Below are 26,468 nucleotides of genomic sequence, written 5' to 3'. Positions count from 1 at the left end.
GAAAATTTTGAATTCGTGCGCATTGTTAATAAAATTAGAAAGACAAAAACATTCGTATAAAGTTGAACAATGAATTTGTAAAGTCCTTTTGGTAATTGAAAATTAAAAATGTGGAGTGCCTATCGTTCACTTAACGTGATCCGTAACACTCAAATAGATATGCACTCAACCTAATAACTTTAGACACAACTTACATAAAAAGACTTAATAATTCACTTGGATTTTATAATTTACGTCAAATATCACATTTCATAACGTTCTTTCATCGATGATAGAATCAAGATATATCCTAATGAAACAAGAAAGGGCAATGGCAAAGGGCCCCTTCATAAATCAGATATTTTCTTACACACAAGAGTCATAAGGTCCTATGTGAATTATTAGTGCTATATATAGTATGGGCGTTACAATAATACATAGTACGGAGTAATAAAATATATTATCACCAATATACGTCAAATAGTTCGGAAAATCCGTAAATATATCCTTAAACATTTTTTTAAAATAAAAAATTATCCAATATCCAAGTTCAACATATTCACGAGATGAATGTCGTATACAAATGTATAATGATAAAATAAATATGCGATCGTATCATACATCGAAGATAAAATACGAAAATGTCATTTGAGATGGTTTAATTATGCCCTGTATCGATCTCTAGATAGTTCAGGTGTTAAAAAAAAAAGAGATAAGACACCTGAATCACATGCAAGTTCGTGCGTCTCTAACGAAAGCCCCTCAATACAAACTTAGCAAAAATAAGATATAATGAAAGAGAAAAATCTATTTTTATATATAACGATAAAAAGATCTATATAACGATACTTATCCGTTAACCTATCTTCTAAACATGTTAGCACTTTTATTACTATGAATTATATACTTTCTAGAAAAATCAAAGATGGTGTTCATGTGTGGACAATTTTCAAAATTGAAATGTTGAAGTCAATTTTATTTTTTTTGTGAATTTCTTTAAAGATAAGAAATTTTTTAACCCAAAAAAAATAATTATGCAAGTTGATGATTTGTGAGAGGAATATAAAGGCATTATAAAAAACAATAATCAAGTAACTAAAAACATTAATATAATATTTAATTAGATAGATGTTGATGCCGGTCGCCACAATTGACTAAAGTTTCTTTATTTAAGTATTATATTTGGATCAAAGAAATACAATGAATATATATGAAAATAATGCAACACATATAGTGCTTTCATTTTTATCATCTTACAGCTATTATGCACTAAATCTTATCCATTTGAACAGTATAACTTATTTATTCTAAAATTATTACTTATATACTAAAAGAATTAATTTTATTTCTCATGATTATGAATTTCACATTTTAAATTTTTTTACGATATACTTTGGCCCAAGGATGAACTAGAGACACAAAGGGTTCAATTAAACATCTTTTATCAAAAAGTTATATTTTTTATATCAGTTTAATATATAGTATCTTTTATTTAATGTTGAATATGTTTGACTTATTTATGTATTTACTTCTTTATATTTTAAGTTTTTCAGTAAAACTGTTCGACTTTGCCATTGCTTGGGGGACTAGATATTGTAATTGTTCTTACATTAACAATTTATGATAAACATCGAAGATTATGATAAAAAATTGAATATTTCTCCTTTTTAGATGTCGAAAATTAAGGTAGAAAATCATGTTTTCCTTTTGGTATTATAAGAGTACTATTGTACCATTACCTTATTCTTTAATATAGCACTAGTATTACTTTTGTTTCTCTTACATTTGGTTATTTCTATTATTATTTTTGTCAATATTTTTCTTTTCGTTGATATTTTTAGCTTAGTTTCTTTGTTCTTTTATCTTTTTCAAACTTATTCGATCCGTAAAGCATTTTTCTTGAGTCGAGGGTATCTTAAATCAACTCTTTAATCCTCAATGATAAGGGTTAGTTCTACATAAATGCATTCCACCTTCTTCAAATCTCACTTGTGAAAATACACTGAATATATTATTATTAGGGGCAGGGCTCTATTTGACAGAAAATAACATTGTTAATACATGATTAAACTTTTTTTTTTATGTATATATAGTAGAAGTTGAACCCTATTCGACTTCTTCATCATACATTTACTTCTTCATATTTTACATCCCTTAATGAAATTCTGGATCAGCCACTAATAATTATTATTACATTAATGATATATATGACTTAAACTAATATAAGATATAATTTCATCCTCAACATTATGATATTTTTATGTGTATTATAATTTTACATAAGTGCCCTCCACAGGTTATAAATAAGTTGCTCTTTCTCACTCTCAACACACCAAACATAAACTGTTTATTGATCAAAAGGCTCTCTCTTCAATTCTCCTTTCATTTCCATCACTATGGATCCCTCTAAGGTATATCAATATTTTTTTTGAATACAAACCTTTGTGATCCTTTTTTTCTTAGTTGATCTTGTGCTATATAATTGGTAATATTATTCAGGTACGTATGATCAAGATTCGTATCATATAAACACTGATAAAGTGATAACACGTTTTTGTCAGAAAAAAATTCTCATTCAAAGTTCGAATTCATTTCTTTTTTGTTAAAGATAAAGAGATCTTATTAATTACATCAGAAGTGCCTTCGGTTTAGTTATAATTTTTTTTTTTTTGAAAACACCTTAATAAGGTGTCTTTTGTCTTTATTCATACGTTTAAAATAGTCTCTCATGCATATAATGAATGATCCTTCGAGTTTCAAGTAAAGAAAAATGAAGCACTAGTCATATGAAATTGTGTTTGAACATGAATTTCATGTTTAAATTTTATGAGTGAAAATCAAGTGATCGAATGAAGATCAAGCTTCAACTTACGAATAATAGCTTCAGATCACAAGTGACCAACCTTTGGAAAAAGTTAAGTCATCTGAATAGTGAGTTAAGTTATATGTACCGACAATTTTGTTCACGAATTATTTATGTATCATTTTCACCATATTATGAACTTAAAACTCTCTAAAAAATTCCGCAAAATAAATATTTTGTAATTGTAAAAAAGAATAAAAAAATTATGCATATTTTAAAAAAAATTTAAATGAAAAAAAAACCCTCAAATTCCTTTTAAACAATTTATGAAAATTCAAAAAATGCTTTACATAAACAAACAAAACTAACATATCTAAGAAATTATGAAAAAATTAATTTCTCAACAAAAATTGTCACGTGTTCTAACGCCCTTCTAAAAATAGAAAATATTTTTTTAAAAAAGAACTACTAAAAAAATTTCCTGTAGATGCCGGAATATTCTCCGACATCCGATCGGCGACGATCGCCGGCGATCGGAGCATTTGAAGAAAAACACAAATTGTGAGCACTCCTTGCGTAATTGTTTATTACGAAGCAGATCTAGCTTTTAAGCTTTGGGTTCACGTGATCTCAGTAGTTTTTGCCTTCGTATTAAGAAATCTACTAAATATTTATAAACAGTGAACTTAGTTATTATTATAGATTAACTTGACATCGCCATAGGAACCTATAATCTTCAGATCCGTTGAATATCAAGTGGATTTGATTGAGAATTGACAAAGCTATAGTTGAGACCACTCTTTTTATTATATTTGGTTGTGCATTAGGAGGCAGATCTAGCCTTAAAGCTATGGGTTCACCTGATCTCAGAAGTTTTTGCCCAAATCTTGTATTTGCATATTTAACTGTGAACTCATAAAGTTCATAGGTTCGATTTGTTGCATATGCAATGTATATTTATTTTTGTTGGATTTGATTGTGACGCAGTATCGCCCATCAAGCGCATACGACACCCCTTTCTTGACAACAAATGCTGGTGGTCCTGTGTACAACAATGTTTCTTCTTTGACTGTTGGACCTAGAGGTATTTTGATATTAGACTTTGAGCTTGTTTGGATCGACTTATTTTAAGTGTTTTTAAGTCTGAATAGCACTTTTTGTATAAGATTTCGAACATTTTTCAGTATTAGTTCAAGTGATCAATTTTTATGGATCGTTATGTTTTTGGCAGGGCCTGTTCTGCTTGAGGATTATTATCTAATTGAGAAACTTGCGACTTTTGATCGCGAAAAGATACCTGAGCGTGTTGTTCATGCTAGAGGTGCTAGTGCTAAGGGATTCTTTGAAGTTACTCATGACATTTCTCATCTTACTTGTGCTGATTTTCTCCGAGCTCCTGGTGCTCAAACGCCTGTTATTTGTCGATTCTCTACTGTTGTCCATGAACGTGGAAGCCCCGAGTCAATCAGGGACATTCGCGGTTTTGCTGTCAAGTTTTACACCAGAGAGGTAATTTCGTGTTACTTGAAACATGAACTTAGGTACTGGAATCTTGGATTGTGTTTTGTTCTATTGTAATGTATTGAATTATTAATTGCTTCAGGGTAACTTTGATCTTGTTGGAAACAATGTCCCTGTGTTCTTTAATCGTGATGCTAAGTCGTTCCCTGACACGATTCGTGCATTGAAACCAAATCCAAAGTCACACATTCAGGAGAACTGGAGGATCCTTGATTTCTTCTCGTTCCTTCCTGAGAGTTTGCATACATTCGCCTTCTTCTACGATGATGTTTGTCTCCCGACTGATTACAGACACATGGAAGGTTTTGGCGTTCACGCGTATCAATTGATCAACAAAGAGGGGAAAGCACATTATGTGAAGTTCCACTGGAAGCCAACTTGTGGTGTGAAATGTATGTCTGAGGAAGAAGCTATTAGAGTCGGAGGTACTAATCATAGCCACGCGACCAAGGATCTTTACGATTCAATTGCTGCTGGAAACTATCCTGAGTGGAAACTTTTCATCCAAACAATGGACCCTGAGGATGTAGACAAGTTCGATTTTGATCCTCTAGATGTAACCAAGACATGGCCTGAGGATCTCTTGCCGTTGATTCCAGTTGGTCGATTGGTATTGAACAGGAACATTGATAACTTCTTTGCTGAGAATGAGCAGCTCGCGTTTAACCCTGGACATATCGTCCCTGGTATTTACTATTCCGAGGATAAGCTTCTCCAGACTAGGATATTCGCGTATGCTGATACTCAGAGACACCGTATTGGACCAAACTATATGCAGCTCCCAGTTAATGCTCCCAAGTGTGGTCATCACAACAATCATCGCGATGGTGCCATGAACATGACACATCGCGATGAAGAGGTACTATGCACTCGACAATTGGTGTTCCTTATGTTGTTGCCTTTGTTCAAACATTTCATTCTTCTGATGTATAACTAAATGTTTCAGGTGGATTATTTGCCCTCGAGGTTTGATCCTTGTCGTCCTGCTGAGCAGTACCCAATTCCTGCTTGTGTCTTGAATGGAAGGCGTACAAATGTGAGGCAAATCTTTGTTATTGTTCGTCTGAATGATCTATGAATGAGTTTAACTTTCACTTACATATATACATTGTTGTTTGTTTAGTGTGTCATTCCGAAAGAGAACAACTTCAAACAGGCAGGGGAGAGGTACAGATCCTGGGATTCTGACAGGTACTAATTTGGTTCATCTATCATATAATTTATCGCCAATTTCCCCCCTCGTAAACACACGATGATAACTGATTATCCTTGTTATTTCAGGCAAGACAGATACATCACCAAATGGGTTGAGTCTCTATCCGATCCACGAGTCACTCATGAGATTCGCAGCATATGGATATCATACTTGTCTCAGGTTTGAGTTCTTTTCTTCATTTCCATGATTCAATTTAGCCTAATAAAACGCGGTAATTAAACAAAACCAATCTTTTCTTCGCGTGGATACATTGCAGGCAGACAAGTCTTGTGGTCAGAAGGTCGCTTCTCGTCTCACTGTGAAGCCTACAATGTGAAGATGATGAAAGTAATTGGAATGGTTTCAAGCTGCAAATGTTGAAGGACTAATACAAGAAAATGACCGCGTTGTGCTATAAACTGTACTTCTTTTTCAATCGTAATGTTGTATTTGTATCAAATTTCGATGTCTTATGTTTTTACTATGATGATGTAGAACCTGAATAAGTTCACAGTTGTATGTTCAATGTTTCACTTTCTAAAGTTATGTAATTATGTTGAGTTCTTGTTCACTTTGGTGCTTGAAGAACACACTCTCAATTTCAGTAATATCACTTTCATTTCAGTATATATCTCAGCTTGATTGATTATGTTTGAGCAATTTTTGTTCTTTTTCCCTTTTTCATTACATAAGAAGATCAAGGAAGGTGAAATAGGTCATTAAGAATGTAATTGACACCTATTGTACGGGAGAATTTCACTGATACGACTAGACTATAAGCTTTGATGGTGCAGAGTATGAGTTCTGTTGTTTTGCTTGGGTAGAGAATCTATCTGAAATAACATCTCTATCTTCACAAGTTTGGGGTAAGAGTTAGTATATGCCATTCCTCAGACATCTCTATCTTCACAAGTTTGGGGTAAGAGTTCGTATATGCCATTCCTTAGACCACTTGTGAGATTATGATGTTGTTGCAGTATGAGTTGTGTGCGGTTTGAAATGCAGTTTTAAGTTGGGAAACTTACATATATCCTACTAGTTTATGAGCTAATTACTTAGATACACTCTAGTTTGCAATATTACGAATCTTGCCATAGTTTGGTGTGTCCAAATACATATATCTCGAGATACACGACGTCAAAATTAGGTGTAATTTATTTTAGATATATTGTATACAAGTGAATTCGCATATATATGTGATACATAACAAATCTCACTAGTCTCCCTCCCATCTCGCTTGCCACTTTTCTCTATATCTGGTATTCAAGATACATGTGAATCACACCAGATCCATACAAATACATGTATCTAGTGTAGCTCACATGTATTTGGGATACGTGAGTATCTCACTTTCCTCCCTCCCCTACCTCACTCGTCTCTTTCCCTATTTTAATGTATCTGATAGCAAAATTACATGTATCTAGGTGTATCTTCCTCAATATATGATAGGAAACTCTTAATTAATGATAACATAGGCAATATTTTAAAAATATAAATAATAATAGTATATATGATAATGGAGTATGTCTAATTACATAGTTTCTCCATTTAAAAGTTCATTATCCCTCAAGGCTTGGGTCCATTAGTTTCCTTTGCTTCTTCTTGTTAGGTAGTAACAGTTTGGCCCAGTCCACTATATTTTGTTCCTCATTGGGCCGCTCCAATGACGTACCCGGAGGCCCATACCAATCTCCAGCAATACAAAGTGATTACTGTTACTTGATTATCAATTTGTAGACATGTTAAATCGTTGCAGACTCATTAAAATATCCATTTATCGATTGTTGATAGTTATTGATACGATTATTAGATTAACAATTAAGATTTTACGCACACAATTTTTTTTTTCATGAGAATCACTTAGAACATTCACCTGAGTGATTTACTTAAAAAAGCAAATACTATCACCAAGTGTGTGACCATTTCATTTAAAAGCTTAAACTAAATTCTTTTTATTTTGGGTGGCGATGAGATCCGATTGTAGGACCTCTACCTGCTCTGATAACATGTTGAAGTGTGTAATCATCTCATTTAAAAATTTAAGCGGTTAGAGAGAACACATTTTTATTAATTAATGATATTCTCAATCGAGTGAAGTCTAGCAAGAAGCTTTAATATACCATCGGATTTTGATAAAAGGTTTATCTACACTATCCGTTAAAAGCTTGACTCATTTATGTCATTTCTGTTTGAAAAAACACTCATCCACACAAATGACATAAATGACCCAAACTTTTAACAGTGACGTAAATAACCTTTTTATCAAAGTTCTATGATATATTTGAGTTTTTTTCTTAACATAAATAACACGATGCAACACTATCGAGAGTTATGCTAGAGTGATAAGTATTTTTCCATCTTTAACCAGATGTCACGATTTGTTGATTTTTATGGATTATTACGAGACTTTGGTTTCCAAATATCCACGTGTCAGTTGTTAACTATGTTGATCATCATCTTCCAAACTAAAGAAACAAATTATCACTATTCTTGATATTATTATCTTTTCTTCTCCTGCTCTCCAACTGTCACTCTTCCCTGCGCCGGCCGGCCACCATCCTCCGCCGTTAATTCATTTTCCGGTGACAGTCTTCCACCTCATTTTTACCCACTTCCCCTAACCTTACAGGATGATAGCTATTTCGAATTCTTTGCTTTTATCAACAATCCCTTCTCTGCATTTCACTTCTGGTAATTCTTTAAATCTTGTAAATTTTACATTTTTATTCATGGGGTTTGGATTATTTGTTGTAATTTGCTGTTTTTGATGCACCCTTTATGGTAATTTCGAGTATGGTGTGTTGATTAGTTGGTATTTGAGCTTAATTTACCCTGTGTATTCACTAATCTAGCTCGTAATAGCATAATTGAATGATTATTTCAAGATTTGTGTTTTGTTCTCTACTGATTTTAGCTTTGATATGCTTTACTTGAGTTGAGGGTCTTTCAAAGTCTGTCTCTCTACCTTCATGAGTACAAAGTAGGGGTAAGGTAGGCCATAGGCCTACGCACCACCCTACTCTGACCTTACTTGTGGGATTACACTGTGTTGTTGTTGTTCTCTACTGATTTTAGGTTTGAGATGCTTTACTTGAGCTGAGAATCTAGCCTCTCTACCTTCACAAGCATAAGGTACGTGTAAGGTATGTGTACACATCATCCTCCCCGGACATCACTTCTGTGATTACACTAGGTATGTTGTTACCTACTGATTTTAGCGTTGGTAGGGTAATATCTGCGTACACACCACCCTTCCCAAACCCCACTTGCGGGATTACGTTGTGTATGTTTTTGTTGTTGTTTACTGATATTAACTGTTAAAGTAGTAACCTAAGTGCTGCATAGAGTAATTTGTGTCTCGAAAGAACTTGAGAACTTAGCTAAGAACAAAGAGAAATTGCCTCAATAGCTATAGGCTAGTTGGGATAGAGGATCTCTGTTGTTGTTATACCTCCGTTAAGTTGTTTTTTCGCTCTGATCAGAGACTTGTATGTGATAAGTGTGACATATATGGAACATCCAGTTTTAAGGAACACCAATTTGCTTTAAAAACTAGGTGATTTCTTTTGATAGTCTTGTAGTCAGAGTTGTTGGGTACAACTCTAGGTACCTGAGTTGGTGGGAGATAGCAGGTATTAGGTGGAATTAGTCAAGGTGCACAAGTTGTCACTATCATGAAAAAAATATTCATGTCCTCCATATTATATGGTAGTGTTTTGCTGGATACGAAATTTAAGAAATAGAGAAACACTATCCTTAGATTGCACTACCTTCGTTTCAACATTCTTATTTTATCCTTAATGACACTCTTATAGGAATGACATGTTTAAGATACAAGATCCAAAGGGTAGTTTTGGTATGTTAACATCTCTAATTTAAGTCCACAAGATTCAACAGTTTTCCAAACATTCTTAAATTTTGCGTCTGGTTGAACTAACACATGGATATGATTGGTTTTAGTAGTACATGATCATATGTTGCATTGATGGCTCCCTCTTTCACCCAAACCTACATGAGTGATGTGGTATAAGTCCAGTAACTTTATCAATGTGCTAGGATCTAGTTTGAAGTCGGCAGATAAAAGTGTCAGTGGCACCACCAAATTGGCCTTCAGTCCTAGGCATGGAGGAAAATCATCCTCATCTAGAAGATCATTAACCGTGCAAGCAGAATATAGGTATTGCTTCTCTTGTTCTTACGTTCTCTACTTGTATGCAACTTATACATTGATGATATATCACACTTCTTTTTGTTTGGTTGTCACACTCACTTGTCTTTCAGGTAGATGATATTTTCATCTAAATAAGTTAATGTGAGCTATAATTAAACCAAATCAACTCAAAAGAACCTTCCTGGTCCTTCAATTATTTAGTTTGGTCTGACCGTTATTCTGCAAAACTATAAATCCAATTGATACCTGAGTGACAGAAGCAAACCTGGCTCTTTCCATTAAATAGGAAAAAGAGTGTTGTAGTTTTGTTTCTTTCATACATTGGTGATCCACCGATAGGAGAACATACTTTATGGGATGTTTGTCTTTCTTGTCAATTGGCAGTGATGGTGGAAGGCCAAGCAATTCAAGCATCTTTGTAGGTGGATTTCTTTTAGGAGGAGTAATCGTTGGTGCACTTGGTTGTATCTTCGCACCAGAGGTAATCATTCTAAGTTAAAACTAGCTTATTTTCGGGTAAAGTGCTGTAGCACTTGTATTAGTCACTGCCTTTGGTCGTCTTTGCTCGTTAAATACTTGTGAATTTGCGACATCACTCATTGATAAATGCCTTCTCTGCATTTCTTCTCTTGCGGTGTACCTGGGAGCAGTAAGCTGACTGCCCTTTAATTTCTCTTCTACAGATAAGCAAGGCATTAGCCGAAACAGATAGGAAGGACCTCATGAGAAAATTGCCCAAGTTTATATATGATGAAGAAAAAGCATTGGAGGTAAGTTAATATTATGTACGTCTTTTATGAGGAAGCAGTAAGAGAGAGAAATAGTGTCTTTTATTTTGTGGTGCATGCACGCGCTTCGTGTGAGTGTAGACACACACAACAATCCACCTATTATATATCAGAATCCTCCATTCTGGCTGAATAAATCCCTCCTTTTAAGTGTAATACTCTTAGGTGTAGCTATCTGTTGCTTTTGAGTCTTCCTTCCTCGATCTTCACCTATAAAGATTTAAGGTGAATGGGCAATGGTCCTGAATCCTGATTGCTGAGATTTGGTGCTTCGCTACTTCTGTATAACTAGCTACTGCTATCCGCTTCAATTGGTTCTCCTAAGTAGTATTTTAGTTGGACAAAAGGGTGATGATAGAGTTATTTGTTAGTTTATGTGAGTTCCGTTATGTAGTCATGAACTTATGAGACGAAGTACCTTGCAAGAGATGTAAAGACAGGCTAGAGAAAATACTCTGGGACCAGTCACTGCTAAGTTTTTGATAACGTTGGTGTCCAGTCTAGCTTACATGCACCTCGATTAAGTCCACGGGATACTTTTCACTTCCCACTAGCAAGTACCATGTAACTCTGTCCACTAAAGTTAGGATAAATGAGAAGAAATCGCCTTGTGTTTTTTGTCTCCCTTGGATTTGAACTTGAGACCTCGTGGTTCTTACCCCACTTCATTGACTATTGGGCCACACCTTTGGGTGAAGATGTTCTACGGTTTTAGAACTAAAGTGTTATTTGATTACTACTTAAACGATGCTTTGACACTCCCCTTTTAGAAGGCTTTCGTTTATCTATACATAGATGCTACTCAATTGGTCTTCTTATTTTTTATTTTTGTTAAGTAAGATGTTTCATTACTGGCATCTAGGAGATGCAAAACATACAACAGTAGCAAATGTTAGCTCCATTATAATGTGACTCTATTCAATCTCGAGGAGCTAACCAAAAGACGATGTTTTTCTTGGTCTTTAAATGAACCTAGTTAGGTGATCTATACTAGTACGTCGTGCTTTCTTCTCCACGGTTTCTCTCTCTTTGTCTATTGCAAGAAAGAGGAGCAGGCTTGTTGCATCAAACCTATCACCTTTATCTGAGTTTGTTACTTTGCTTGAATCATATAGCTTCCGGAGGTTACAAAAAAAGCTGCCGAAGGACTAAAGAACTAAGTTTGAGAACAATATTCTTATTCCTGTTTTACGTTTTTCTAATGTATGCATGCTGTTTCGTCTGCAGAAACAACGCAAGATACTAACGGAGAAGATCGTCCAGCTGAATGATGCTATTGACGACATCTCCAACCAGTTGAGGTCCGGGGATGCAGAAAATGGAGCTGCAGTGAACCTAGATGAAGTTGAAAGTGTTGTATAAACAACACTTCAATTGGTTTTCATGTAAATGGATAAACTTTCTGAAGACATTGATCAAATTCCAAGAGCATTGTATCTGGACTATTTGAAAACTACATTACCATTAAATATGAAGTGAAAATACAAGTTTAACATAACACACGGATAATTAAGTGGGAGAACAATCGAAACGTTTGGTGAATTTGCTATCATTCACCAGCAAATTCCATTGGTTTACCAAGTATCTGTTACCTTCCACGAGCACAAGTATCGAGTAACTTGCAAGTGATTGGTTATTGAATCACAGAGGACCACTGGTGTTTTGTGGATAGAGTTCTTTTCTATACCAAAAAAAATATTATCCTTCTGCAAGACCATCTCTAAATTGTCCTGTCCTCTAATGAATGGATAGTGGTATTATTCTTGTACTACTTCTCCAGTTGCCCAGAATAATGCCAAACAAAATAAGTAAATATTCCCTCCTTTCCATTTTTGGTGATGGTTTTTCACTAAACATGTAAAAAAATAAAATTAAAAAGGATTTTTGTTTTTGAAATTTGTGATTCTTTTAAAAAGAATTATAATTGTGGTGTTTGAGTCAATTTGTTCGCAAGTTGGCTAACTCCACTAGGTTCTTGCTATCTTTCATCAACATAAGTATTAGGTAACTCTATCCATCAAGGTTTTGAACAATTGAAACGAAATCATCTAGTTTTTTTAATCTCTCTGAAGATTTGAACCTGAGACGACTTCGTGATAGATATTTGCGGTAACAAACATGTCAATATAAAGTGAAGTCGTTCTGGTTGAAGTAAACTAAAAAAGAAAGAGTGTCACATGCGTTGCTATCACTCTGCTCTTTGTGATGCATTTTCTTAATGTAAAATGATGGGAAGGATGTTTTAATTTGTTTCCACAATTATGGTAAGTAAATAAGGATAACATGAAATTTTCCAATAATTTGTGGTTGAGATTGTTGATGATGATCAAGGTGGGAAAAAAAAATACATACATATATACATGAGGACATAGATCATCTTATCTCTTATCAAATCTTGATGATGCACCACTCATTTTTTGAACCTCAATTTGTAACCAAAAGTTAATTTCAACAATTTTAAAAAAAAGTAAACTTGAAAAGTATATATATATAGCAAAGGATTTAAGTAGTTTTTGTCAAATATACAAAACCATGGCTTCTCATGCAGCTTTGGCTCCTTCAAGAATTCCTACAAGCACAAGGCTTCTATCTAAGAACTCTTACTCTTTCCCTACTCAATGCTTCTCTAAGGTATTTACTTTTTCTCCAAATAAAATTCGAAAAAAAAAGAAGATTCTTTCTTCTAGTAAATGTGTTTGTTAATTTATCTGTTTTTTTTTTTTTTTGTAGAAATTTGAAGTAGCAGAGTTCTCTGGTCTTCGATCGAGTGGATGTGTGACATTTTGTAACAGAGAGTCTTCCTTCTTTGATGTTGTGTCTGCTCAACTCACTCCCAAGGTAAGCATTTTTACTGTACTCAGTAAAACATCTGCTTTAGACCGCGAAGCAAAACACTAAACATAACAGAATATTGATCTTTTCAATACTTATGAATATACACTCTTTCCTCATTAGTCTGTTCTGAGAAGAATGACGTATTTCTATATTTGTAACTTTTTCACCATAACGTCTCGTTTTACTGTTATTGGCATGTTCTTATAGCCATAGAAATATCATGTCATGTTTAAACGTAACAAGCTCTATTAAGTTTTTTATTTTTTCACCTACACTTAGTACATACTCAAACATTGTCATATAGAGTGAAACATGAGATAAGAAACACTAAGATAACAAATAGTAGTCTTGAATTCAAGGTGTGTTCTGTTTTCACTTCTAATAACCAATTTGGTTTCGAGGCAAGGAATAACCAATTACGCTAAAAGATGTAGTTAAAACAGCCAGAACCAAACCAATGACCTATGTCAATTCACGAGGATACGAAATAAATGTAGGATCATCATTCATCAATTTAGGGCCTAAATGAAGTTCTGACCGTCTATCATAGAAAAATTTAACGGAAAAACAGTAGTGTTTTGTACCTTTTTTTCCTGAAACTCATTTACTTTTATCCCAAATTAGACCACAGGATCAGCAGGACCTGTGAAAGGAGAAACTGTTGCCAAATTGAAGGTTGCCATCAATGGTTTCGGACGAATTGGCAGGAACTTCCTCCGTTGTTGGCATGGACGCAAGGACTCACCACTAGATGTCGTTGTCGTCAATGACAGTGGTGGTGTCAAGAATGTGAGCTTTACCTGCAAAAAATCAGCACATTTATAGCAATTGTTGGTTTTACTATCAAAATTTTCGCGGTCCAATGCTAAATGTATTGCAAATATTATGTTAATGCAGGCATCTCACTTGCTAAAGTATGATTCCATGTTGGGAACATTCAAGGCTGATGTGAAAATAGTGGATAATGAAACCATTAGTGTTGATGGAAAGAACATTAAGGTTGTCTCTAGCAGGGATCCTCTTAAGCTTCCATGGGCTGAGCTTGGTATTGACATTGTTATTGAGGTAAACAACTTGTACCAAACTCTGATAAACGACACGTTAATAGCATTTTTGATCCCTCGGTTATTGGTAGATTCTACTTTTAGTACTTGTAATATCTGAGCTGAGGGTCTATCAGAAACAGTCTCTTTACCGATGTGTTAAGCTAAACTTGTACTATTACTCAACTAGTCGGATTTTCTGCTAGTTTAGGAATCATTAACACATCTACTAGCTCTCGATTTCATGCTAATATACATAATTAACGTAGCTAATGTCATAATTCATCCCATCATAACATTTGACTGATGCATACCTATGCTGCTCGGACCCTTCCAAAATGTTGTCAGATGTGTGCCTGATCCTCCAAAAGTTACTCATTATTTGCTTAACGGAATATAATCAACCAAGATTTAACTTGTTGAGATTGATCAATAACAAGTCCAGCATTCAACATGATGAATCCTGAGGAAAGATGCCTATTAAGTTACCTAATAATGTTGTTTGAAAACTCACAGGGAACCGGTGTGTTCGTTGATGGTCCGGGTGCTGGGAAGCACATCCAAGCTGGTGCCAAGAAAGTTATCATCACTGCTCCAGCAAAAGGTGCTGACATTCCTACCTATGTTGTTGGAGTGAATGAACAAGACTACTCTCACGAGGTTGCCAATATCGTAAGGTCAGTGCAATTTCTGTGAACGTGTTTGACTGGACACATAGTTTAAGAAATAAAGTGTCATTCTTTTTTGGGACTGACTAAAAATGAAAGAGTGTCATATAAATTTGGACAGAGGGAGTATATTTAATGTTCAAGAAGACATCGAATTAATGTTCTATCTTTATAAATGCAGCAATGCCTCTTGCACCACCAACTGCTTGGCCCCTTTTGCAAAAATCCTGGATGAAGAATTTGGTAAGTAGCAGATTAATACTGTTGAAAACATTGTTCAAATTTATGTGGTTTTAAATGTTCGACTATTTATATCATTGGAAACGGACTCTCTACCTTCACAAGGTAGGGGTAAGGCTGTGTACACACCACCCTCCCAGACCTCACTTGTAGGATTACGCTGAATATGTTGTTTGACTATTTCCATTCACTTTGAAGGTATTGTTAAGGGAACCATGACAACAACTCACTCTTACACCGGAGATCAGGTAATCATTATATACGATACAAAAGGGGAATTTGTGAAACGTGCAGCTTCCAATGACATTGAATAGATTTGATTATGTTGTATGCAGAGGCTTCTGGATGCATCACACCGTGACTTGAGGAGAGCGAGAGCTGCAGCATTGAACATAGTCCCGACCAGCACTGGTGCAGCAAAGGCTGTGTCACTAGTGCTACCTCAGCTCAAGGGAAAGCTCAATGGAATTGCTCTCCGAGTGCCAACACCTAATGTTTCGGTTGTTGACCTTGTTATCAATGTTGAAAAGAAAGGAATTTCAGCTGAAGATGTCAATGCAGCTTTCAGAAAGGCAGCTGACGGTCCGTTGAATGGCATATTGGCTGTTTGTGATGAGCCTCTTGTGTCAGTTGACTTCCGATGCAGTGATGTTTCCACCACCATCGACTCCTCTTTAACCATGGTTATGGGAGACGACATGGTCAAGATTGTCGCTTGGTATGACAACGAATGGGGATACAGGTAAACTGAACACAATCATTTCGCATACTTATACAACCAACCTGAAAACTCATTTACATTAAAAATACACATGCATATGCACACATATACCGTTGATTCACTTGTGATCATACTTGGTAAAATTGCAGCCAACGTGTGGTCGACTTAGCTCATCTGGTAGCAAACAAATGGCCCGGTTCAGCTGCAGAAGGGAGCGGAGACGCCTTAGAGGACTACTGCAAGACAAACCCTGCAGACAAAGAATGCAAAGTCTACGAATAATCTCTCTGCTTTCTTTTCCTGTTTGAAATTCCGCATGGATGATTTTTGAAGCTAAATTATTTCCCTTGTTCAAAAATTTATAAATGAACGAATGACAGTAAAATCACACAGTTTCGAAATCATGTGTACAGTCATATAGACTGGTTTCACCACTAACCAGGATGCATTTCAACAAGGAATTCTGTTTTACATTTCAAGATCTCTGCTTAATTTCACCTCGTTAACTAAACTAATGACATTCGATTAGGATATTTTGCTTCAATGCATCGGTCATGAAACCCGGGGTAACATAGAGGAGAAAATATGGTGAAAACTTGAAGGATGAACGAGACAATAAAACTTCTATGATCCATTGATTCAATATTTAGTTATGCTACCGTCTCTATTGACGAGTACAAGAATTTGGACACCATGACCATAGAAGAACTTGTGTGTCCTATGCATGCTCATGAAGTTTTTTTGCAAGCATCTGCATTTTTTCTTCATATTGAACACATCCTTACAGTTACTTTTGATTCTTTTACATGGATAAGCACCTAATTGTATGATCACTTTATGTAAAAAGTTATAAAATGCTAGAGAGAAAATATATTATTTATGTTAGGTTGCAACTTGCAATGTTGAGATCAAAACAACATGGTGTCATGCGAAAGCTAACAACTGCAAACCTTGAATGACAATAAATCAATAAACTATGGAGAGATAAGACTGTTTAATTACTACGTTGTGGATGTTATTCCCTGGAAACAATCAAAAGTTATAATTTTTCAATGTAGAGTGTTCAACTTGATCACCCTTACGGATTGTGAATCATCATCATCATATCATCATATATTATTAAAAGTGGGAAGCTGCTTCCCATCTTCAAAGTTGAATTACCATTTAGTCCTTACAACAAATTAAAAAGTAATTAAATAATATTATTGAGCAACATTTTTTGTCAATTAATTTGAAAGTTGAAAAGACTTAATAACTTAATTAGGAAATTTGAAAGGGTGCATGAAGACTATAATCAGTTACGTACGGAATTTAAAGGGTTACATCACTATAAATAAATAGGCTCATTGTATGAAATTCAAATGGCTACATCAGAGTACCATGACAGACATACACTCATTTGGATAGTCACAAATTAAGAGGAAGTAGGCTGGATGGAATCCAAAGAATGAAACCATCTTAGCTTCTTGGACAAATATGCTTGTTGCCTTGGTAGCAAAGTTGCTATTTATTCGTGGTTGCCGGCATACAAGCAAAAGTTCAGATAATATATTATTACAAATCTGGCATATGGCTGAAAACATCTACCATGATGAAGGAAGATCACCTGTCTGGAGATAATTCCCCCAATGGTCCCTTAAGAGGGTATTAAACAACTTGTTTTCTCTTTAAAATTTTCATATATGTATTTAGGCAACAAAGATTGAGCCAAATTTGTGGTTTTATCTTTATAAATATAGATTTTATGTATAATTTTATTTTTAGGTACATTCTTCTGTTTGTTTCATTTGAAATGATAATCTTATGTTTTTCCTTTTTTTTTTTGTTTATAAATGTACTACAAATATATATGATAGAGAAAGCAACTACTGATGAAATGAATCGTACTTTAAGCAAGTTCAATGAGGTAAATACACATTTTACACCATCAAAGAAGAGACCATACTAAAATTTCAAGCAATTAGTTGTAAACTTTTTTATTATTGGCCTTGATTGCCAAATAATAATTAGCTTTAGTAAATAAAGGTTGTTCGTTTTTGTTAAAGTTTCATTATCGCTTATATATGTAAATTTAAATATAATTTTAATAGACTTATAAAATAGAAATATGTATAATCCTCACCTTTAAAATAAACAGTAGTTGATATATAACGTATGTTCATTTTTCTCAATTACTTTGTATAAATTTATCATCGGTTTCTTACTATAATGAATGTGTATATGTCAATGCATAATAAGATTATTATTGTTAGAGCCAAATATAGAACTTAAAATAAGGCATCGAGGCAAACCAAAAAGTACAAAAAGATATTTAAGGCTTTTGATGGGACAAGAACATTTTCTTCGTAGTCAACAACTCAACATTAATTATTTTCATAACTCAAACATAGAACTTAAAATAATAATATGATTTTTTAAATTTATCTACTCAATGATATGGGAGCGTGTCCAGTATATTAATTCGATATTTTAAACAAAAAAATTAGAGATTCAAAAACTATACGAAAAGTGCTATAAATTGCAATTTTTTGCATATCAATANCAAAAAGTACAAAAAGATATTTAAGGCTTTTGATGGGACAAGAACATTTTCTTCGTAGTCAACAACTCAACATTAATTATTTTCATAACTCAAACATAGAACTTAAAATAATAATATGATTTTTTAAATTTAACTACTCAATGATATGGGCGCGTGTCCAGTATATTAATTTGATATTTAAACAAAAAAATTAGATATTCAAAAACTATACGAAAAGTACTATAAATTGTAATTTTTTGCATATCAATATAATGAAAAAATATATCGTAAAATGTTAGTCAAAAGTTTTTATAGTTTGACTCTAAAAAGGAAACCATGACAATTAAAAGTGGACGGAGGGAGTAATCAACAAAGCTTGAGTGAGATAATTATATCATATCATATTATACTAAAAGTGGGAACATCAAAATGAAAAGTTGAAATACCTTTTTACCTTCAAAATACTATTTCTATTTTATTTTTTTACAAAACCAAATATATATTCTAATAACTAATTATATATAGATGGAATCAGTTTTAAAAGTATTCAATGTGCATTAAATTATTTAATGATGATGGAATTAAGTAAGATATGTGAATGAGAATGACCCACGTTTTTTTTGAAGCATGAAGAATTCTAAGAGATGAAATTCAATGCACACCACATTCATTTACAATGAATGTAGGACATTTAAAATTAGTCTAACCTTTAGACTTCTCCAATTGAACTACTAGAAAATAGTAAAAAACCACTCCTATTTCTAAAATGGATAAAGGAAGTTGAAAAACTAAATTTCATATGACAACCAAATTACTCGAAGGTAAATGACAACTATCCATCCAATTATTTTACAAGATGGTAAAGTTTGTTTCATCATTTAGACAGAATATGCAGTAATAGTTTGGCTAATTCTCATTCTTTATTTAGGGAAGAGTTATTCTTTTTTCGTCTTACATATTGTAAATTGTAATAGGACGCTATCTGCTTTGATAGTTTTGTCGATATCATCATCTAAATAACTTTTTTTGATTTGTGTAATACAATAATTATATCTATTTTCGTTTGCTATTTATTGTAACTCACACTTTAATTATAATGTAATTTTCTTTTGGACAACATCTGAAGTTTCATATACAATGAGAAAAAAGGTGAACTTCATTAGAAAATTTTTATATACACTATAGATTTTAATAGGAGTATACCAAGAACATTTTTTAGTCTATACAACTTTACTCTTCGGATAAATTAGTGTACACCCTATTATAATCGTGACTACATTCATTCCCTTGTCTTTGTCCTTACGTTTTGATTTTAAATTCTCATTTTAATAAGATCTAGAGCTTTATAATCAGAATGTATAAATTATATTGTCTTTGGATTAACAGTTTGACACATAAATTTAATAGAGCTTTTTCAGGTTCAATCGTGATTATTAGGATATGATAAGTATTTGTAAGAAGGATTTATCATTTTATTTTCTGTAAATGTTATTGTTGGCATCGTATGCATCTATGATGGGTTATGTACAATCAAGATATATTTTAAAATGCATTGTTGACCCTTATGTCATATTGGCGACAATAGTTTTAATCATGATAAAAGTAATTTAAATGGTAGGATACAATATACACCAACATATAAAGATTTATATACTAAATAAGTCACCTCATTATTACCACTTTGAGCAATTTTCAATATAATTATGTGTTACATCGTTTAAAATTCTATAGATATTTTTTAAAATATTCTATTCTTAATAAACTAATAAAAAGTTTAAATACTTCAAATATTTGTCTTATAATCCATTTAAATATTTTGAATATGTACCCGATTAAAATTTAATAATTTACCTTTTTTAATAACTTAAATAATAACTTAAACGTGTAATATGCACGTGCAAAGCACGTGTCGAGAACTAGTATTATTATAAGTGGGAAGCTCCAAAGATGAAAAGTTGGCTTACCATTTTACCCCTGAACTAAATTAAACATCTAATTAATTAAATAATATTATTTTAATTATTTTTTGAATTGTAAGTTATTTATTGTGGGCCCAGCGCGTGTTGACAATTTTTTTCAAGGATAGTGCCACGTAGGCCGAAAAGGGGTAGAAAATTAATTAAAAAATAAGTTCAGGGGGTAATAGGACCTTAGTAAAGATTAGGTGTGTCTCAGAGATTTTGGGCATAGACTGGGGGTACTTACGCATTTTCCCTAAAAATAAATATATTATTTGAGTATAGAAAAAGAATTAAACCCAATATAAATTCACCTTTACCCCCACAACTTTCATCTCCACCCATACCTCTCGTAATATTTATTTAAAAGATTTCTTTTACTTACTTAACTAACATTAAAAAAAAAAAAAAAACTCAATTAATGCATGAAAGATATTTTCCAATAAAATTTATTCGGAACACTTACACCTAATCTGCTAGACTTTTGACTATTTCCATGACAGCATTCAATGAGAGGTGAGAGACATTACTATTGCAACTTCCCATATTCTTCCTTACGAGTTCATTATTCATCGAGTTTCAAATTATGTATTACTGTCTTCAGAATTTTTTTCATTTTAAAAATATTACTACTATTTTTCGAATTGTGCGTCACTAATCCTTAGAGATTTCTGAATCATAAAAAAAAATTGGTAGTCTTTGTGGTACACATTTCAATAGACATTCTCAAAGAGTGTTTTTACCAGAGCTCTTTTTTCAGGTATTTTTTTTCTCTCAAAAAAATCTAATGTTGGTTTGTTCATAAAATTGTTTCTTGTTTTGCTACTATATTGTTAAAGGTAAATTTAGAATTTAAGTTTTATGAGTTTAATTTTTTAAAGATTTTTAGTATTCAATTCATTGGATTTTTAAAAGAGTATGTTTTGCCTCAAAAGTACTGTACTCATTTTTTATTTATATATGGTTAAAATTATTTTTGATGTATATGTTGTGTAGATGTTGATTTACAGTTTATGGGTACTTATTTCATAATTATAGTCAATTTTCTGTTAATATGGTGAAGGGTTTAGGGTATTAACTTGTTGTCCATTCTAGTAGGGGTAGTATTACTCTTGTTTCTTATTCTTTGATTTCTGTTTATTATATGTTGTTTCGTGTAGTTTGATTATAATATTATTTTATTGTACGGAGTAGTATTGCGCTGTTTATTATTTGTTGTTTCCTTTATTTCCATTACTTTTTTTCCTAGACAGTTTTTATCTTGAGTTGAGGGTCTATCAGAAACAACTGTTCTACCTAGAGATCAGATCTGCATACAGTCTATCCTTCCAAGATCCCACTTTCCGGGACTGGGTATGTTGTTGTATGGTGAAGGGCTTAGTTTTGAATTCTGAGTTTCATGATAAAATTTGATGTAAATGTGACTTAATCTGTAGATGGGTTTGGTTAATGTTCTAGAGGTCCTTATATCTATGTCTTGGATAATTGGCATTTAGGGAAGCACGATGCGTAAAACATCCCATGTTTACGAAGGGTCACGGGAAGGTCCGCATACCAAGGGGTGTGATGTAGACCTATGTTGCTTAGAGCCCGTTTGGATTAGCTTAAAAAAAGTAATTTTTAAGTCAAAAATACAAAGTCAAACTGAAATGACTTTTAAGTCAAAATATAAAAAGTAAGGGAGATCTACTTTTGATTTTTGACTTATTTTAAGTCATTTTTTACCTTGTCAAACACTTCATATATTATTTTAAGTCATTTTTGACTTATTTTAAGTTATTTTTTATATTTGTCAAATACTTCCAGAAGTAAAAAACTGACTTAAAAGTAGATTTGATCAATTTTTAAGTCAATCCAAACGGGCTCTTAGACTCTTCAAAAATATCGATGGGTTCGTGTTGGATCCTTCAAAAAGTAGTGAATTTTTGATAAATTAATACAATATATTGATAAATTGTTTGATGCTAGCTAGTATTTTTTAACGGTTCATCCTTAATTTGTTTATATCTGAGTGTGAGATCAACACGACAATCCTGGTTACAATAACATGAGGAGAAGAAGTGTCTATTTTAGTTCACTGTTTTAATTAAACTAGTCTTAAGTGAATATCAGGTCCTTGATCTTGTAACAATTTTGGCTGTTTTTCTTGAGGCGAGGGTCTATCGGAAACAACCTCTATAGCTCTCTGAGGTAGGGGTAAGGCATGTGTATACTGTACCTTCACCAGTTGTTGTTGTGGTTTTTTGACAATTTTCTCCGGATCAACTTGTAGGTTTGGATCTTCATAATATTCGCTGTTGTTCTTGCCTATTGCATCCTTGTGGACAAATGGAGCTGGCAGCAATAGCTTCTGTGGTGGTAGAGAAACTAAAGATGTCTGACGAGATAACAGACAAAACGGTGATAGAGGAAGCCTTAATAAAAATGCAACGCGTCATTGCTGATACAAATGAGGAGGAAAGAAATAGTGATGCATTTAAGAGTTGGGCTGAAAAGTGTCTGTGTAGTCTGTACTATGTTGAGGACACTGTTGAGTCTTTTACCCTTGGTATCGCCCGTCAGAACAGGAAATGGGGCTTCCTTATGAATCACTCTCTGGTTCCCAAGAACATCATGGCTTGTCACAAGCTGAGAAGGAAGATTAAAAGAATCCCTTCAGACATTAAACGGGTGATCGATGAAAAGCCCAAAGGTACTGGCAAACAGCATGCGTGTAGCAATGGGACAACTACCTATATGGGTGATCAGAATCGTGCAATGGCACAATGTAGTTATGCTACGATCCCAGAGAGAGATGAAGAGGAACTAGTACTGGAGGTAGATAGAAAACCTCCGAGGTTAGACCTTGAAAAACAAGCAAAGCTCATGTCTACAAATAAACCTCTGAGGTGCAGCAGCGACGGGTCTGTGAGGTTAGACCGTGAAACAGAAGCCAGACTCATGTATACAAATTCTTATGCTGATGAAGAACTGGAGATGTTTGACATTAGACAAGAAGTGCATGACTTAGTGAAAAGACTAATCAAGACAGCTGATAAAGGAAAGGCCCGGATCGTTGAAATTGCTGGTGAGTTGGGTTCAGGCAAGACTACTTTGGCTCGTGCAGTATACGGAAGGAGGGAAATCAAAAAACATTTTAAGTCTGGATGTGCATGGGTCACCATTTCAAAAGAGTCTAATAAATCAGATGTATTGCAGAACTTGCTAAAACAGCTGGGGGAATCCAAGGACGCTGTGGATCTAGCTACCAATGAGCTGGAAACTAGACTTTTGAAGTGGTTAATTGGAAAAAACTACTTGATTGTGTTGGATGATGTACAGAGTGATCAAATGTGGGAAGGACTGAAATCTGTTTTCTTAGACAATCGAAATGGAAGTATACTACTTCTCATCACCACCACTGTTAATCCGATGTATTGTGTCTCTCCTCCGAATTATATCCAAAAGAAAACGCTAAGTGAAGAATATAGCTGGAACTTATTCCTGAAGAAAGCTGGTTGGGATACTTGGGAGGAAGGAAAGGAACATCAAGTATTGAAGGACCGAGTTCTTAAGGTGTGCTGTGGTCTCCCCCTGAATACTGTCCTTCTTGGCAGCATGTTGTCGACCGAGGGAGATACCACTCGCTTTCATTATCTTCAAAAGATACTGTGCAGAAACTGGAAAACAAAGGACATTATATCCGTTAGCTATACGAATCTGCCTGACCATTTGAAACTGTGTGTACTCTACCTGGTGCTATTCCCTAAAGAGTACGACATTCCGGTAAGGAGGCTGTTTCGTTTGTGGCTTTCAGAGGGTTTTGTAAACCCCAAACCAGATAAATTCCCGGAGGATGTGGTACAAGAAAACTTTGATTATCTAGTCAAGCGGAGCTTGATTCAGATATCCAAATTTAGGTCTGATGGCAGTCCCAGAAGATGTCGGTTACTAGGCGTTCTCCATGACTATCTGTTGCCTAATGCCCAGAACATCAGGCTTTTCCATGTTCACAGCAGTACAAGCACAGAAGATTCATTTCCCTTGAATGTTAGAAGGCTTGTTGAGCATGCAAGCAGTAAGAATATTTATAGTGATGCTTCCCGGTTTGAACATCTTCGCTCTTACTTATCATTCAATTTCCAGATGAAAGACATCCCAGCCAAGGAAGTAGGCATCCTTCTAAGTCGCGTAATTACTAAGGGTTTCGGATTGCTGAGGGTGCTTGACTTGGAAGGAGTGTATAAGCCAAGTTTACCTGAGAATCTTGGTGATTTATTTCACTTGAGATACTTAGGATTAAGATGGACTTTCTTGGATGCTCTTCCCTCGTCCGTTGGTGACTTGCCATATCTTGAGACATTAGATGTGAAGCACACTAACATAAATAACTTACCCACCTCCATGTGGAAATCAAAGAAATTGCGGCATCTCAATCTCAGTCACATCCGTCTTGACATGCCAAAGCATTCAGATACCGATTCTTTGCCTACACTCCTTACACTGTGGGGATTGTCCGTAGATGATGATAGCCCAGTGAAGAATGGACTGGATCGGTTGTGTAATCTTAGAGAGGCAGGCATTACTTTCTGTTTGAGCAATTGTGACCACCTTCTCAACTGGATTTCAAATTTAACTTCTCTTCAATCATTGAGGTTACGATCCATAAATGATGTAGGACATCCATCACATTTTGGTGACGAGTCGTTGTCTCTGTCAAGTCTGAGCAATCTTTCCCACCTAAACTTGCTAGGTAAATTACCAAATCTGCCTGACTTACCTGAAGGACTTAAAGTAGTCACATTGTCTCTTTCAAAGCTGACAGAGGATCCTATGCCGATTCTTGGGAAGCTTGAACATCTTAATGTCCTCAGGCTTCTATCAGATTCCTATATGGGGAAGGAATTGGTGTGCCCTCAGGGAGGATTCAAAGAGCTTCTGGTTCTAAAGATTTGGAAACTGAAGAACTTGGAAAAGTGGAATGTGGAGGAAGCGGCAATGGAGAAGCTCAAAGAGATAAATATCCGATGCTGTAATAAACTGATGAGCATTCCCGAAAGACTGAGGAAAAAACAAAGTCTCAGGGAATTGATCATAACCAACATGCCAGAGGAGTTCAAACAGAATGTCCATCAGTTCATGAGGGGTCGGGATTTGATTCTCACTTTCAAAGATTATGATTTAACCCCCTTGCCGGTAAGTTTCTCCCTTCAACTCTCTATGTGATTGTCGAGACAAATAACTAGTTTACGAGCACCATTCCTTCCATAATATACAAGGTTTGAATATTTATGCTTCTTGCTCGAGATTTTGTTGATCAATGGACTTACGAAAACACATTTTTCTTCGTGGCAGTGGGAGAATGCTGATCATACTTCTGATGTAAGTCACACCAACGAGTAGCTTGCTAAGATTCTGAACAATGAATCTCCAAGGCTACTTCAATCAAAGCTGTGTTACCATTCATCATCGGTTAGACTTGAAAGTTATGTATTATAAGTCTACTCAGTGAGGCCCTTATTATCCTCTGTAAAAATTTTAAATTTTGCAATGATTACGTGTGATTCGCCTGTAATTTCTAATATATACAGAACTTTCTCGTTCTTGATATCCATGAAACAACAACAACATACCCAGTGAAATCCCATTAAGTGGGCTCTGGGGAGGGTAGAGTGTACACAAACCTTACCATTGCCTCATGGAGGTAGAGGGATTGTTTCCAAAAGATCCTCGGCTCATATCCATGAAACATTGTATTAATTTCCTTAAATGTCTCTCTTTAGAGAGAAAACTGTAATTTGCTTCTCCTACTAATATTGATTAGTTCACTCGTTGTGCAATGCCTCTAGGAAAGACATTATACAACAACATACCCAGTGTAGTCCCACAAAGTGGGGTCTGGGAAGGGTAGAATGACGTAGACCTTACCCTATCTCAGAAGGTAGAGAGGTTGTTTCAATAGACCCTCAACTCCCACTTATATAATAAGAGAATACAACAAAATATATTACTCCATTTGTTTCAATTTATGTGACACATTTTGGAT

The 26,468-nt window shown here is 34.4% G+C and overlaps 4 protein-coding genes and 1 long non-coding RNA gene across 5 annotated transcripts; 4 read left to right on the top strand and 1 right to left on the bottom strand.

Annotated features, from left to right (window-relative positions):
• The first annotated feature begins 2,213 nt into the window (after nt 1-2,213).
• LOC125863053 (catalase isozyme 2) lies at nt 2,214-6,125 on the top strand. The gene is made up of 8 exons (XM_049543195.1): nt 2,214-2,390; nt 3,770-3,866; nt 4,014-4,291; nt 4,386-5,162; nt 5,250-5,339; nt 5,427-5,494; nt 5,585-5,678; nt 5,776-6,125. Exons 1-8 carry the CDS (start codon nt 2,376-2,378, stop codon nt 5,833-5,835), a joined length of 1,479 nt encoding a protein of 492 aa, XP_049399152.1. The 5' UTR covers nt 2,214-2,375; the 3' UTR covers nt 5,836-6,125.
• Nucleotides 6,126-7,897: 1,772 nt separating this feature from the next.
• On the top strand, nt 7,898-11,899 carry LOC125862532 (uncharacterized). Its single transcript, XM_049542630.1, has 5 exons — nt 7,898-8,189; nt 9,555-9,675; nt 10,054-10,150; nt 10,353-10,439; nt 11,685-11,899. The coding sequence occupies exons 1-5, from the start codon at nt 8,129-8,131 to the stop codon at nt 11,817-11,819; spliced, it is 501 nt and encodes a 166-aa protein (XP_049398587.1). The 5' UTR covers nt 7,898-8,128; the 3' UTR covers nt 11,820-11,899.
• Nucleotides 11,900-12,893: 994 nt separating this feature from the next.
• On the top strand, nt 12,894-16,443 carry LOC125862523 (glyceraldehyde-3-phosphate dehydrogenase B, chloroplastic). Its single transcript, XM_049542618.1, has 9 exons — nt 12,894-13,088; nt 13,188-13,295; nt 13,917-14,081; nt 14,190-14,357; nt 14,852-15,012; nt 15,185-15,246; nt 15,442-15,491; nt 15,579-15,985; nt 16,114-16,443. Exons 1-9 carry the CDS (start codon nt 12,990-12,992, stop codon nt 16,244-16,246), a joined length of 1,353 nt encoding a protein of 450 aa, XP_049398575.1. The 5' UTR covers nt 12,894-12,989; the 3' UTR covers nt 16,247-16,443.
• LOC125862534 (uncharacterized) lies at nt 13,953-14,950 on the bottom strand. The gene is made up of 3 exons (XR_007446057.1): nt 14,825-14,950; nt 14,650-14,720; nt 13,953-14,092 (listed from the first exon to the last, which is right to left on the bottom strand). It is a non-coding gene; the product is annotated as an uncharacterized LOC125862534 (long non-coding RNA).
• Nucleotides 16,444-20,980: 4,537 nt separating the features above from the next.
• On the top strand, nt 20,981-25,898 carry LOC125862521 (putative inactive disease susceptibility protein LOV1). Its single transcript, XM_049542616.1, has 3 exons — nt 20,981-21,203; nt 22,716-25,618; nt 25,778-25,898. Exons 2-3 carry the CDS (start codon nt 22,772-22,774, stop codon nt 25,823-25,825), a joined length of 2,895 nt encoding a protein of 964 aa, XP_049398573.1. The 5' UTR covers nt 20,981-21,203; nt 22,716-22,771; the 3' UTR covers nt 25,826-25,898.
• Nucleotides 25,899-26,468: the final 570 nt, after the last annotated feature.

This window comes from Solanum stenotomum, chromosome 4 (genome assembly GCF_019186545.1).
Source record: "Solanum stenotomum isolate F172 chromosome 4, ASM1918654v1, whole genome shotgun sequence".
NCBI classification, from domain to species: domain Eukaryota; kingdom Viridiplantae; phylum Streptophyta; class Magnoliopsida; order Solanales; family Solanaceae; genus Solanum; species Solanum stenotomum.
The sequence above is the reverse complement of the archived record's forward strand: the minus strand, read 5'-3'. Positions and strand labels throughout refer to the sequence as shown.